Here is a 16,486-nt window from a genome sequence, read left to right as displayed (position 1 = left end):
GGAGCTGGTCTGGCAACATCATCAACTGCTCTTTCATCTTATCATCCACACCCCACCTTCCAGAATTTTTCTATTTCTCTTTACCCATATATCCTGCATCTACTTCTGTGGCAAAATGCCTGTTCTGTTTTTTTCTCCAAAATAGAGATTAATTTACTCCTTACATTAACAAGGTCAACTTTAGTATTTATGTTCAACTCTATATTTACCTGTACTCTCCTAGTAAAAAGAAAAGGGAAAAGTGATATAAATTGCCATTTTATTTTCTATTTTTCCATTGTAACAAGCCATTAAAAATCCCTCAGAAAAACCTCTTCAACAACTTAGTTTTTTTCTTCAGAAACTGGAACACAGAAGAGAAACTATGAAATCATTCTTTTCCATGGCAGGAAAGATAAGAGATAAAAATCCTTATCGAAATCTAATTTGTATCCATTAAAAAGGAAGCAAGCAGACTAATTACTAGTGTCTATCAAAAGGCTTAATTTAATGCCACTTAATTTAATACCCATGTAACCCTTGCCTGGGCACAGCCATTAGAGCTGGATCCATGAGGGGTCCTCATTCTAGTGATTTTCAAAATGTCAGGGAGGTGAGAGTTTTCAGTTTTTATTGCAATGAAAGAAATATCTTTCTAACATCATTAAATGGGCAGATTTAGTTTGAAATATAGTTTTGTTATGATAGTATACATATTTTAGGACTTTCATAATGAGCTTAGTAATCTAAATGATTTTCAGTAAACTTTCTACGGCAATACTGCCGAGTTCCACCCTACTGACTTAAAGACTGATTTTTGGAACTTGGTCCATTGGAAGTTGCTTGTATAGTTGTTTTTGGAATACTGTCTGTTTGTGGAGATAGAAGGTAAAAACATTTATGTAGAACTTCTATTTCTTTTCACTCTATATTCTTATGAAAGCTGCTTTTGCTTGTTGTTTGTTTGTAAACAGCAAAGAGCTCCTGAAAGCAAAAGGTAGAGTTGGGCTAAGTTATTTGTAAAGGTCTAAAATCTATCATTCTTGTGCCTATTTATAAAGTGATTATTAATAACCTTTGCTTAAAAAACTCACTAAGAAAAAGTGTGGAAATAAATTTATGTGTTAATAAATTATATTTTGTACTGTATTTTTAATTGTTATTGCATATTTTGGGAGGTAATACACTTTATATGGCTGTCAATTATTACAAAATGAAGAGTTTAAATAACTGTTCACATTACACAATGACCTTGCCAGAAAACTTTAAATAGAGGTAGATTAGGCTTCCATGTATAGAATGGGACTTTAAAGAAGAAATAATACCATATATAGTAATAGTTAATATTTATTGAGAAGTTATTATGTGACAGGCAATGTGCTGAGTAATTCCTTATACTATTTACTCTACACAACTTTCTTATAAGACCTATTGATTATATCTCAATAAATCTGGAGAAAAAAATTTTTGTATAAGGTAAGGCATTATCTCCATGTTCCTGATGTGGAAAAACAAGCCTTAAATAATGTTAATAACAATGCCAGGTGGGTACTAGACTAATTGGGGGAATCACTTTGTAAATTATGTAAATGTCTAACCACTAGGCTGTAAACCTGAAACTAATATAAAATAATATCGAATAATGTCAACTCTAATTGAAAAATAAAAATAAATAATTAGAGTAACTTGCTCAAGGGATTATATGTGCAGAGCCCGTGCTCCCACTATAATGCTCAGTTACCTGAAAAAAGACCTTAGAGATCATTTAGTCCATCTTCATTTCATATGTGAGCAAATTGGAGCCCAGACAGGATTGAGTGACCTTTTCATCACAATAAAATTAGTGTATAACAGAAGATGGGCTCAAACATAGACACCCTGAGTTCTATCCAATGTTCTTTATTCTTCAAGAGGCTTCATCTCTTAATTTTTTATCTCTTCTCTTTCCTACCATGGAAAAGAATGATTTCATAGTTTCTCTTCTGTGTTCCAGTCTCTGAAGAAAATACTAAGTTGTTGATGAGGTTTTTCTGAGGGATTTTTAATGGCTTGTTAAAAGGATAAATAGAAAATAAAATGGCTATTTATATCATCTTTCCTTTTTCTGTTTAGTAGGAGAGTATAGATATATATAAAGTTGAACATAAATGCTAAGGTTAGACCTTGTTAATATAAGTGTGTGCCACAGACTCCATGTCTTTGTGCCTTAGAGATAAAATAAAACTATAATTTTGTACAGTTAACCATAGGTTGCTAATACCAAAGGATGTTTCTATTTTTCTCAGGAAAAAAATTAGTATCAAAAAATGTATCTATAATAGTTTAAATGTTATTCGTGGATTAAGCTAACTATTTTCTTTGTTTTTAGAATTTACTCGTTTGATATTTGATTCTTGATGGGTTTCTTTTTCAGCTTCAAGAGATATTCAGGAAAAAAAATGAAAAGAGAGAAACTAAAGGAGATGAAGAAAAGCATGCAATGCTGGTAAGAATAATTTATAGTGGTTTCAGGTGGGTTTGCTAGATAAGAATTACTTTATTCATGTTGCAAAACAATTAAAGTTTGTAACTTTGGAGCTGTTACCTTGAAAACTTTCTAAAGTTCTTATGTAGAAAAATTGCTTCAGTATTTATATACATTGATATCAATATTTAAATCAAATATTGATATTAAACATCTGTATCCATAATTATATTCATTAAATCATTTTTACTCATGTTGTTACCTGTGAGATTTGAAGGGTATATCATATATAATAGATTAATCCTGATCATTATGCATGTAAAAATTTAAAGGTGAATTGCAAAGACTTTAATTATACACGCGAGTGAATTTAGTAGTACTATAACAATATGAATGTTGAAATAAAAACAAGGAAATAGTATGTTTTGTTGCATTCTTAGAAAAATATAGATTCTTCAAGGATGAGTGATATTTTCATCTTATTCTTAAGGTAGAGTTAAGCAACATTTCACTCCATTTTCCTACTAGTTTTCTTTTTGCTTGTCCCAAGTATTTTAGCCTGACAATATCCTAGGTTCACATAATAAAAAATAACAAACTGGCACTGAGACCTTACTATCATGTACTAAACTAGATGCTTTGCATGCATTTTCTTACTTAATCTACCCAACAGTTCTCTTATTATTTGTAATTATAGATGAGGGCACTGATAGTTGGAAAGGTTAAGTAAATTATTAGCTACCCAATGGCAAAGCCAAGATTTTAACCCATGGCTGGCCAACTCCAAAATTTGCACTTTTACCTACTATTGCATATTTCTTCATGTGATACTTTAAATAGCAGAAACAAGATGAATTTTGTTGGCATCTGAATGATAGTTGTTTCATTCGTAAATTAGTGGTTTGCATTAGTCTACCAGGAATTCAAATAATTAACTCCAGAGAGTTACAACATTTTTTATTATTCTAAGGATTATTATTATAAGGATTTGTATTAGTTTTTAAAAAAATATGGATTATCCATAGCAGATGGGTGCCATATTCAAGCCCAATAGATTTTTGAAGTATATATTTATATGAATAAAAGTAAAGTATTGAGATTATGAAATACATATTATTTCATAGGATATTTGACTAAATTATATCAGCATACCCTAAATTGTATGACTTTATACACCTATAGATCAAGGAAATATTCCCTAGCAAATATAGGGAAGGGGACTTGTTTTAAAGAACAGATAAAAATAACTTATAAGTAATATATAACTTGTTTTATATAAAGGAATGCCTACTAAAATCATTGACCTCCACAGTTACCTCATAAGTATTTATCTCACATGGTTTAATTAGTGCTCCTGAAATCTCATTTATATAATTTATGTATCAGAACTATTCCTTAAAACAGTTCAGAATTAATCTTTAGTACATCCTTGGCACTCTACAACAATATAGCTCTCTACAAATATTTCTTGCTATGTTGAATAAGAATGACACTTAGTGGTAACTTATTGTTAATAATTGTCACATTTAAAATACTGCAAGTATGAACTGATGAAATTTTTGAGTTTTGAAGCAATTGAAATTTAGTTTATAGTGAAAATATAGATATTATATTAGAGAGACAGTATAGCACAGGCTTGGGAGCCAGATTTTTCAGGGTTTGAATATCAGCTCTGCCATTCATTACCTAAGTGACCTTGAGCAAGGTCATTAACCTCTCTATACCTCAATCCCTTCATTTGTTTGTGGAGATAATAGAGGTAATGACCACATGTGATTGTTATAGGGATTAAAATGAGCTAAAACATGTAGCCACTTATTAACACTATGCGAAATTTGATAAACACTCAAAAAGGCTAGCCATTGTAAAACCTACAAACATAGCTACTTTGAACTGAATATATACCCAAATCAAAATTAAATCAAAAGTAAATTTAAAAACATTTACATACCAAAATAAAACTGCTTCAGAAGGAAAGAGGTAATGAACATTTCTTGGGACACTTACTATGTGCTAAGCTCTCTGGTATAGCCATTATAAATTTTACTCCCATTTAGTCCTCATTACATTTCTCCCAGGTAAGTATCATACCTGTTTTACAGATGAGAAAATTTTAGAGACATTCATTGACTTGCCTAAGGTCATGGCACTAACAAGAGCAGAACAAGATTCTACTGCTGGTCTCTCATACCATTTCCATTGCATGCTGCTACATCTCAGTTTTTCCCCTTCCCCATAGAGAATTGCTGAAGCATGTCTAAAAACTGCATACTTTGGAGGAACATATTTTACTGAAAGCAATAGCTCTATCAGAAAGTTACAGTGAAAATGGTTGAAATGAGCAGATTTATTTAATGTTTAATTATATGAGATTTTAAAAACTTTGCTACTCATCTTTAACATTTATCCCACTTGTGTGTGTACTCTATATAGAATGTAGCATAATGATTTGCCCTTCCTAATTGATTATTTTGTCGTCTTTTTTTTTTTTTTTTTCCTTTTGCTGTACTTGGGTTCATTCTGAAATGTGACACTTCATTTGGCCCTTTGTGCTCTATGTCAGCGTCTTCAACTTTATGGATACCATTCACCTACTAATAGTGTATGTACAATACTTTAAATGTTTTTTATGTAAATAGTCTCATCTGTTATACTTGATAATATTATTTCCTTACGTAAAGCTACATCTGCTCTTGAAAATGTTTATGAATTTATTGAATATAATAAGGTACAACTAAGACAAATTTTTTTATTTCCTTCCTAGATTTATGGGAGGCCTAAAATTTACAGAGCAGTTGTATATCTTTAACTTCAGATTAAAATAAGGAAAACACGAGTGAACAATAACCAAACACTCTGGTAAAACAATTGAAGTTTTATATTTTTAAGCAGTATTTAAAGAGTTAAATACAAATCATGAAGCAGATTTTCAGGTTATGCTTCTGCAGAACACCGGTATTTAAGAACTAGATCTATCTATCTGGTATACATTCTTTTCTCTATCTAATAAAGAAGTTTATTAATGCATGGTATTTTCTTAGTTTTCAGTATTTCTACCAATTTTTTTCTAAAACTTTGATGCCTGCCTGCTGCCTGTAGTCTATACAAAAGTCTGGTATAAGGTGACACTTGATATGTTTAATATATCAATGTATCATGTTATTTCTCAAAGAGGATTATGATTTTCAGGCTCTTCTTACCTGAAAAAGTTGGGACTTCCTGCAAATGATCTTCCAAATGTACTCTTCTTATGCTAAGCTTTCTTCTTTGCTTTCTCCCAGAAGGTTGGAGCTTGTTGGTTAGTTAGTCCAGCTACAGACAACTAATAGGCCACGGCCCCTGTTTGAATGTGAACATGCACAGTTCACTTATTTCTCCAAGCTTAGAAGGATCTCTCAAATTATACAGGTTCCAACTGAGAGGAGCCCTTGGATTCAGGGTGTCTGCCTCAGTATTATTCTGCCGAAAGTGTTCCAGCTATAGTATGCAACTCTAAAAGTAGCTGTGCTGCCTCCTGTATTGTATAATCGAAATTATAAAACCAAACTATAAGACCTAATTCAGTTCTAGATTTGAACATACACTGGAGGCTGATTTAGCATTAAATAAATCTAAGATATCTTGCCAAGTCACAAGGCTTGGACCTAGAATGGGTTGGAGAATAAGCCAAGTCCATGGGAAGCCACAGGACAGACTAATTGTTTTGATCTCTTATGAGATACTTTAAATTTGATCTACAAAATTCACTACTGTTTTCCATTAAATAAAGTCTACTATTTTCTTAAAATTTTAAAAAGATTTCTATTAATCATTTCAAAAATTTGTAAGAATGTATATGATGAAAATTTTATAAATAATGCTATATGCCTTGTAAAACTTAAATGTTAATACTTATGACTTTATTATTTTCTAATATGTCATTATATGAGCTATTTTCCAACTATGGCAATTCATATTTTTCCTTTAAACTCATATATAATTTTCAAACAAGGAAATTTCATTTAAAATTAGAAAAAATTCAGACAGCCCGAAACTGTATATGAAATGTCATTGATGTATATTTTTCACAAATATATTAGTATAATGTTATGCATTAACTGGCAATTATCTGCTAGTTTCTAGGTTTGTAGATTAACTGGAGTGAAAAAGTATCTAATTTTGAGTACAATTCATGGAGCTAAGTATAACCTAAGATTCTACCTTTAAGAAGTTCCTCAGTAAAGACAGAAGTCCTCTTGACTTTTACTATAGAGAAAAAGATTCTATGGCCTCTGTAGTGGCTTGTTCCAAAATTTAATCATTCCTACAATAGATTCTGCCTGTATTCTGTCAGATTATTTCTTGCTGCATTTCTTGCTTCAGTATTCATGAAGATAGTTACTTAATAACCTTTTCTGTTCCAAACCTTGAATTTTCCTTGTTTCTCATATAGCCAACTCTTGATTATCTTACTACAGTAATGAAAAGAAATATAAAACATTCAAAAGAATAAATAATGCAGAAGTCAATTATATTTGATTTTGGCCTTATGTGACTTTGCAAAGTTTTTAAAAATTATCTTAACCTTTTTCCATTGTCAGAAATGTACCAATTTTTATACAGTTTTTTGACATATTGAGAGCTGTTTTATGAACTAAAACAATGCTGACATTCATAAAAGATATGTGTTTGAAAATTTATATATTCTCCAATTTGGGGTGCAGGGTTATATTTTTAAGATAGATAATATGTATCAAGATATATATATATGATCAAACATGTTAATTGTGTTTTACAACTCTCATTACTAATGATTTGTCTGCTTGATCTGTCAATTAGTATGTTAAATTATTACAGTGATAGACTTGTCAATATCTACTTGTAATTCTGTTATTTTTGTATTTTATATATTTTGAAGCATTGTTTTTACCTGTTTAAGAATGTAAACTACTTATATCTTTTTAGTGATTTGAATCTTCTATTATACATTATCTCTAGATCTCTAGAAATGTTTTTTGCCTTAAAATCTATTGTTGTTAGAATAAATATATCACTTTTATTTTTATTAATATTTTGTGTTATTTCTCTATTTCATTTTTTATTTTCTGTTTTTTTCCTAGTTATGATGAAACTTTCTCTGATTTTTAAAATATATTTTTAGTTCAGAAATTATGTAAATTCTTTGTTTTGTGGTTTTAACCTATTTATGCATCATAAACAGTATAGTTTTACCCATTTTTGTACTTTATATAAATGGGATCACTATTATATGAGTTTTTCTGTGTTTTGCTTCTTTGACTCAACATCATGATTATCAATTTCATTTTTATTGTTGTATCTAGTCCTAGTTTATTCACTCTTATTGCTGTAAGTAGCAGTTTACAAACATTTTGGTCTCAGAACCCCTTTATATTTTTAAAAATTGTTGAGGACTCAAAAGAGCCCTTGTTTGTGTTGTTTTCGTGTTGGTTATCTATATATTTACCATATTATAAATTAAAACTAAAACATTTAAAAATACTTAATCCATTTTTAAAATAATAAAATTCACATGTTAAACATTTTTTATGAAAAATAACTTTAAAAATAGTGAGGAGAGCGCTATTTTATATCCTTCGCAAATCTCTTTAATGCCTGGCTTACTGGATGACAGCAGGTTTCTCATAGACGCTTCTGCGTCCAATCTGCTGCAGTATGTTACTTTGGCAACAAATGTTATCCGTTGTTTCCCTTGGAGTGACAGGCTCTTTTGGTTCATTTTCAAAAAAATGTCTGCCAAAATACCAAAGTCTGAACAACCATAGTTTCTCTATTAGTTGTTCTTTCATGAAAAAATGATTGATCGTGAAAAGAAGGACTACTTCACGTTGCAACACAAACCATCACACAAATGCTTTTTCTAAAGACAACTGTATTACTTCAGTAGGCAGGAGAAATGCCTTATGCATACTTCCAGTTTCATTACATGAATATTAAAAAGATGTGTGCTCAACGATTAATTTAAACAAAATTATAAGTTTATTCTTCAAGTACACTCTTAAGTGAAACTTTGTTTTTTTAGTGTGGGTATATGGAACTGAAGAATGTAATGACTTCTGAAGGATGCAGTGGCCAATTGCTGTCATTATACTAGGGCTTCAGCAATTTTACCCACCGTTGCTTTTACACTGTTAGTGCAACTGTCAACACAGTACCAAAGGCAAATTGTGTCTTTCAGATGCTTCTAAAGACATGTCTGTTTTATATTTTATCCAGCTTTTTCAGTTATTCTCAATAAGAAGATTGCTGCTATTTACTAGCCTGTCATTAAAGGAAGCCTAGTACATCTTTTCCAACATCTTTCTCTCCTTATATTTTAGGTGTGTCTTTTTTAAAAGCATGTTTTGTGTATTTTATTGGTTCCTTTTTATTTGGGTTGATAATCTATACTTTTTAATTGGAAAATTCAGTCAATTTACACTATTGTGATTACTAATTTATTTGGATTTATTTTAGCCACTCTATATACTTCTTACTTTTGAATTAATTGAAGCTTATTCTTCCTCTTTTTATTTTCCTCTTTATTAGTTTAGAAGACATTCATTATATTTCTATTCTCCAGGTAGTTAGTCTTGAAATTTCAATAAATATACTTAAGAGAATAAAATCTTAGATTAGGCTATATCTTTACTCTCTTCCTTAAAAATAGGGTATTGCAGTGCTTTAATATCTTTTATTCCCCTCCTGGCATGGGTACTTGAAATTTCACAATGTTTACCTTTGTCTTTTTTTTTTAATCCACAAATTAGGCTTCTAAATATATACCATCAGTGTTTATTTAGAATTATTTACATATTTGCTATTCTTTACTCATTAATCCCCTTGTTAATCTTACCTCTTCCTAGATTTCATAATCTTATTCTCACAAAGTATATCCTCAAGTGAGGGTCTTCAGGTAAATTATTTTTAAAAACTCTCTAAAAATGTCTTCATTTTGCCCTATTTTTCTTCAGTTTTATTGAGTTGTAATTGACTTATTATATTAGTTTGAGGTGTACAGCTTAACCTGATATTTGTATATATTGCAAAATGATTACCGCAGTAAGTTTAGTTAACTTACTATCACCTCACATAATTACAAAGTTTTCTTCTTGTGATGAGAACTTGTAAGATCTATTCTCTTAGCAACTTCCAGTATACAATATGGTATTGTTAACTACAGTCACCATGCTGTACCTTATAGTCCCAGGACTTATTTACCTTATAACTGGGAGTTTGTACCTTTTAACCATCTTCACCCATTTCCCCACTCCTAACTGCCACCACCACCCCCCACACACACCTTCTCTGGCAACCACCAATCTGTTATATTTCTATGAATTCAGTTTTTTAAATTTTATTATTTTTAAAAATTGAGGTATAATTGACATATAACAGTTTCGGGTGTACGACATAATTATTTTATATATATATATATATATATATATATACACACACACACACACACATACATACACACACCCTTATTTTGAAAGATAATTTTACTATATATATTATCATAGGTTGACATTCGCAGCAAATTATGATATTCTAGTCATTTGGCTTCTGTTGTTGAACTTGAAAAGTCAACCCTGCATCTATTATTATTTTGTAGGTAATCTGTTTTCTTTGTAGCTACTTTTAAGATTTTCTTTGCCTTTGGTATTCTTTTCTAGTATACTCTTTATAGTTTTATTCTAGTGTATCTCTTTTTACTCTTATCTGTCATGAAATTTTTTTAACTTCTCAAATAATATGAGGTTTGTTTTCTTTCATTCATTCTTGAATATTCACTGCCAAACTCTCTGAACATCGTCTCTTCCCATTTTCTCTATTATTACTTTCTGGAGCTTTCATAGATTTTCATGCTCTATTCTATGTCTCTAAACTTATCTTTAATAATTAGCCATATTTTTTATCTTTTCACATTGTATTCTATATAATTTATTCATATTATCTTCCAATTCACTAATTTTTTCTCTAGCTATGTATAATATGATATTAAATTTTAGTGGTTCCATTTTTCATTTCTAGAAGCTTTATTTGATTCTTTCTCTAATCAGCCTAATAATTATTGGTAGTCTATTTTTCCTAAACAATCCTTCCAAATACAGTTTCATATTCTTCAAACTTAATATCTGAAGTCTGCATGTCTGGCTCTGTTTATTGTTTCTGCTGATTCTCACTTATGGTAACTTATGTTCTTTTGTGCTTAGTAATTTATATTGTGAGCATATAGTTTGTTGGAGTGTATCTGTGGGGATTTTTAAGGACCAGGTTAAGGATGTGTTTTTCTCCAGAAGAGGGGTGCGTGTGTGTGCGCGCGCGCGCGCGCGTGTGTGTGTGTGTGTGTGTGTGTGTGTGTGTGTATGTGTTTCTATGATACACTGGGGGGAACTGAAGTTCCATGAAACTTTAAATTACAATTCTCGTATTACAGATTATCGTATTTCAGGCCACAGTTGTCATAGTGGCATCAATTATCAAGATAGAGTTTTCTTCTTCTCTTTTTGTTTTTATTTTTCTTTATTTGTTTTTAAATATTACTAATAGTAAAGTCAGTTTGCTGTTTGATTATATATGCTGCTATTTTTTTTTCCTTGTTTTCCTATTCTCTGAGTATAACCTTTCTCAGATCCTAACTGTATCTAGGGTATTTGCCAGTCTGGATATGAACAACTTTAGGGAGCCATTGTTCTGCTTATCACAGTGACACATTCCCACCTCTAAATTAGTCTTCTTTTTCTCTGACTTCTTTATTTCCTCTTTGTTTTGTCTTTACTTTCCCTCTTATTTCTGTCCTTTCTTCTTTAGTTATGTTGTAAATATTTTTCCAGTGTCATCAGTGTGTGTGTGAGTGTGAGTGTGAGTGTGTGTGTGTGAGTGAGTGAGAGAGATAGGGAGGGAGGAAGGGAGGGACAGTGTTTGGAAGTAAGGAAAAGGTATGGCTTTACAAAGCAAATAGTTTCTGTTAACCCTCCTAACAGTAGTGTAATACACCTTATTTTCTAGTTCGATAGGTTTAATAATTCCTTTGTTTATCATATACTACCTTCTAAGTTACAATTTAAAAATATATCCACATTCAAAATATTGAGATAATATTTGTCAAACAAGTATTTAATCTAGCTACCATTTATTGAGGTTCTACCATACCTATGTAAAAGAAAAAGAACCGTGTTAGTTCTATATTCAGCTCATTTTACTTAGCATGTAACTGCTTAGTTAAAGCTTGTTTAGTTATCAAAGGTGGTGGTGAGTGACTCAGTTATAATAAGAAATATATCTGAGTTATATAAGTGATTTCTGCTAAATAATACTATATTATTAACATTTTAAAACTTTTATTAAAATATGAGCAGTGGGCAGTGTTTTATAGTTAATAATAATGATTTAAAACTTAGATCTTTGAAATAATTCTCATATGCATTATAATTTTATTAGTGGCATTAGGCTTTTAAAAATTAACACCCACACACAAATAAAAGTTTTCTCATCATCAGTCACTTATTCCTAAAAAAAAAAGTGCAGCATTTTCTTCTCACATTAACCAAAAGAACACCAAGCCTGAGAACCCGTGAAATCTTGCCTGATAGATCCTGACAGAAATTGCATTTAATTATTTTTGTTTATAGAGACCCAAGTCTCTATAAACTTTTACGTTTATAGACTCTCTTTATAAACTCTTAAGCCTGTACTTCTATGTTTTCATATCTAGATTACACTACAGTTCTTAATCTGAATGTCACCTTCTTCAGACTAGCCAGTACTAGTCTGAAGTAGAAGCTAGTATTCTGTCCTTGTAATAGATTAGAAAGTACCTTATCTCTTCACAATGGACACTCATATCATATCCCTGAGTAGCTTTGAGTTGTTTGACGTTAACTGCCATATTTCTTTTTGACAAGTTTTGGATTAATTTAAGTTTTCTTTCTCTAAAGTGTAGATATAATTATTTTGAGTCTTTGATGCACTAACAAAATATATGCTAGCCAACAATAATTCATTTTTAAATTAAGCATGTTTTTTATAGGTTGCTGCAAAATTACCAAAATCTTCTACCAATGAATTTACTTCACTTAAGGTGTGAATAAAATTTTTATTTCACACTTTCATAGAAGTTACGCATGTTTCAGTAGAAGGACATGGGGGAGGGGTGATTCTTTTTGACAAAGCCACATTGTACTTAGAAATAGTGGTTATATACCATTACACCTTTGAAAATACCCTGGGTTTACCAGCAGTGTAATGTAATACTGTTGTGTGCAGCAGAAAACAAAAAAGGTAAGCTAATGTGTTTTCTTTTCAAGGTTGGCTTGAAGAGATTTAAAGTGTATAAGTTATCATTCTTTGTGACTATTCTTTGGATTTCAGTTGTGCTTCTTAAAACTTCTACAGGTACTAAAAACAGATGCTGAAGAACTTGTCTCCAGAAGCTATTGGGATACACTGAGACGTAATACAAGCCAAGCACTCTTTTCAGACCTCGCAGAGGTATAATTAAACCTCAACCTGGTCATTGTATTATTTGCCATTTTGTTGATCTAGTACTCATTTCATTTTAGAGTCATAATGATGAAACTAAAAATATATTTTATATTTTTTCTTTTATCCAGGAAAGCAATAATTTCTATATATAAATGGTATATTGAATATGTCAGCTCTGCTGGCAGGGGCTGCAAGATCACCTATAATAGTCTATTTTAAATCAACTTGCTTATAGAAAACATGACTTTCCAATGCAATAAAAAGGAAATATTGTTATTTTTTACTTAAAGATCACTTTTATAAAATTTGAAAATGGTATTTTAGTATACAATTTCACTGAATCTCTTAACTTTACAATTTGCAATGTTATATGAAGTGTAAAACTTTTAACTTGGTAAAAGATAGCCAGTGCTTTAGAGTAATGGTAGATTTAAACAATTAAATTTCCTAATATTAATAGTGAGTAGTTTACCAAGAGCAAGGTGTGTAACAGTTGTGGTAGGTGCAGTCACTCAGGAAGGGAGGAAGTTTTACCTTGACATTGATTAGGATTGCTGGTGCATGGAAAATAAAAAAGCAGTTCAACCATTTGTTATTGTTTTTGAATTTTATGGAGACATGCACCTTATTGCTGCACTGAGATAGACAGACTGCTCCCACCATCCCACTCTGATTAGTGATTTGTCATTTTAGAAGATGGGCTATGTCTTGTAGATTAAACACTATTTTATGTTTCCTATTAAGAATTTTAAGAACTTTATTAGAGATGGCTATCAATCTTACCGCAAATGACTTTTCAGTAAATACTGTTATATTTTCATTATCTTTTTCTCTGTAAAGTTGGCTTCTCATTTCTTTTTCTAAAGTTTGATTTTTAAAAATTATACCTAAGAATATCTAGAGAAGTAAACTGGAATCAGATGTAATGTCTGTTATCTCTACATACAGTGTGACTCAATTGATACCTCTAGATTAGGCAAACACTTGGAAATGTTAATTTTGACTTTGCGCTCAATTTTAAGATCCCCCCAAAATATAAAGCATTTTCCCTATCTCTAATCTGGCTTTGATATATAAATATGATGTAATTAAGATGAGTAATTAACCATTTAAAATTACCTTTTAAATTTGAACTATTTGTAGGCATAAAGTTACGGTAATAGATGTTCCATTTACAGATATTTTAGAAGTGCCTAATTCTGTACTAATTTATGCACGCACACATTAGAAATGCTTAATTCTGTGATTATTTAGGCACAAAGTAAGAGCAGCTGGGGACACTAACTCTTAGAGGCCCTACAAGCCACAGTGGCCTAGCTTCAAATTAAGTCACGTCACTGTTGTCTCTCCCCATACTAAACTTTCCACTTCTCAGCCTCTAACCTATCTTTAATCTCATTTAACTCTGCTACAGATTCTCACAGTTAGACACAACCTGCTCATTAGGTATTGAATTTAATTTAAATCTTGGGAGCTTTAATATCAGAAGACCAGTCAGCTCTCACATACACTCAAAGATTATATGATATGATTATAAGATCTTTTGAATATGTTTAACACTCTTACCAGAGGTGGCTTTTATGGCTTCCCAGAGCTAATTAATTCTGTACATCTCTTCCAAACTCATCATTCTGTGACATCCCATTGGTACCTTGAAGTATTAATACCATAGAAATTGGCAAGTACTACAAATCAGGCTTTTCTCCCCCTTGGAGAGCCAGTTTACTAGCATACCATTGGCTGTAGTCAATCCACACTATAATCATAAGCTGCTAAATTAATTAATGAATTGACTCAAATATCATGAAAATAAATCTCATGGAGAGGAAAAGATAGAAAAGATAAGAAGACAAACTTATATTGTATTCCAGAGTAAAATAATTATTTGGAAATTATCTGTGTTATTACTCTCCTACATTAGAGAGGATAATTGAAAATTAACTGTAGTTAAGTTACAACTCATTCTAATTCCTTATAAGTTACTACTGATGCCAGTGTAACATTGTTTAGAGTATCAGTATTTCAGGATTTAGGCTGGTTCGAAAAGAAAGCATAGAAGTCTATTTGTATTTATATCTCTTTGTTTCTTATATATTTAAAATGTAAATATTGAGATAAAGCATTTCTCTGTAAATATTGTAGGTAAATTTGAGATTAGCCTCTCATATTCTTTTTTTTAAATTAAATTTATTGAGGTGACATTGGTCAATAAAATTATATATATAGGTTTCAAATGTACAGTTCTATAATATATCATCTGTATATTGCATTGTGTTTTCACCATGTGTAGGGCACATAGCCTCTCATATTCTTACTCTAAGGCTTTTTCTAACAATAAATTTTTTCAATTATACTAAAACTATGTTATAATGAAAATTTGAATATGCTATAACTGACACCACTTTCTAACCAAAATAATAGATAATAATAGATAATAGTAAAATATAAGCCTCCTATACAACTGTTGAATATAGCCTATGAGTTCCAGAATTATAAAAACTGTTTTGAGTTTTATAGATAAAATTAAAGTTTTTTTTATTTGCTTTAAACTTTACTTGGCCTTAGTTTCAAAGGATTATTCAGAACTTTCACTAAAAATCAAGAGTTTGAAGATTTCTTCTAGTCCTTGAATAGAGCTTGATAAAATTATCACATTGTAATCAATAAAAATGTGTTGAGACTATCCTTAAAATTCTTTAATAGTTTGACATATTTTTATTTCATGCAAATTTACTAGTTTATTTTATTTCTAATGAAACTATTTAAAGTAAATTTTAATCAAAACAAAGTTAGATAATGGCCTTTCATGTAAATGACCTGTGAGGTTCTTTTGTGCTTTTTCACGCTTTGTTATTAAAACACCTGAATTCATTTTATTTTAACAATGAGCACAAGAATCAAAAGGGATAAAGGCTCTTTTTTTGTCTCAACCCTGCTGTGATTTAAGTTATATAACACTGTTAGGGTACCCAGGACAGTGGTGTAGTTTTCAATGACTCCCGACAGTGCTCCGTTTCACTGGAGGGGAAAAGTCTTCACCATTTTCATTTTCTAATTTTTTCCCCTCTAATGTCAAACTGTTACTTATGCCTCTGTGAGTCTGGATTATCTGGATAAGTGAACCTAAGTCTAATAAGATTTTGATGATGAAAGACTGTAAATGAAGATCTGCTCTGCTCAAGGCATGAGAAAAACTAGCTGAATGAGGTCATTATTTAAAACCTGTGTAAAACAAAGCCATCTTATTTCCGTGTATTATATCTTGAGGTAAAGGACATCACGACACTAGAGAAAACATTTCATAATTGTGTTACCTGAGTTCACTAACTTTTGGTGTTCTTGTAACTTCTCATTTTAAGGCATTTTTTTCACATCTATTTAACATATATGTGTAGTTTCAGTAATAAAAATGAAGTAAAAGTGTGTGCCACGTGAAAACATTTTTTTGCATTAAGCTTCAACATTATTATCTTTTCTATCTTGTCTGGTCCTTTTTCAGCTTCTGGAAATATATCAATTTGGCAAAAATAATAATACGTAACATGTATTGGGTGTTTA

General features: G+C 30.7%; 1 protein-coding gene across 4 annotated transcripts in view; it reads left to right on the top strand.

The window, feature by feature from the left end:
* The window catches only part of MICU3 (mitochondrial calcium uptake 3), a 76,766-nt gene that overhangs the window by 39,354 nt on the left and 20,926 nt on the right, over positions 1-16,486 (top strand). For 3 of the 4 annotated variants that reach the window (XM_039839318.1, XM_039839319.1, XM_039839316.1), the window contains 3 exons: positions 2,393-2,464; positions 5,007-5,045; positions 12,839-12,934. In XM_039839318.1, coding sequence (XP_039695252.1) covers positions 2,393-2,464; positions 5,007-5,045; positions 12,839-12,934 — 207 coding nt within the window. The remainder of the gene's footprint in view (positions 1-2,392; positions 2,465-5,006; positions 5,046-12,838; positions 12,935-16,486) is intronic. The other variant, XM_039839317.1, reaches the window with a different exon arrangement.

Source organism: Pteropus medius, unplaced genomic scaffold (genome assembly GCF_902729225.1).
Source record: "Pteropus medius unplaced genomic scaffold, Ma_sr-lr_union100, whole genome shotgun sequence".
Classification (NCBI taxonomy): domain Eukaryota; kingdom Metazoa; phylum Chordata; class Mammalia; order Chiroptera; family Pteropodidae; genus Pteropus; species Pteropus medius.
The sequence above is the reverse complement of the archived record's forward strand: the minus strand, read 5'-3'. Positions and strand labels throughout refer to the sequence as shown.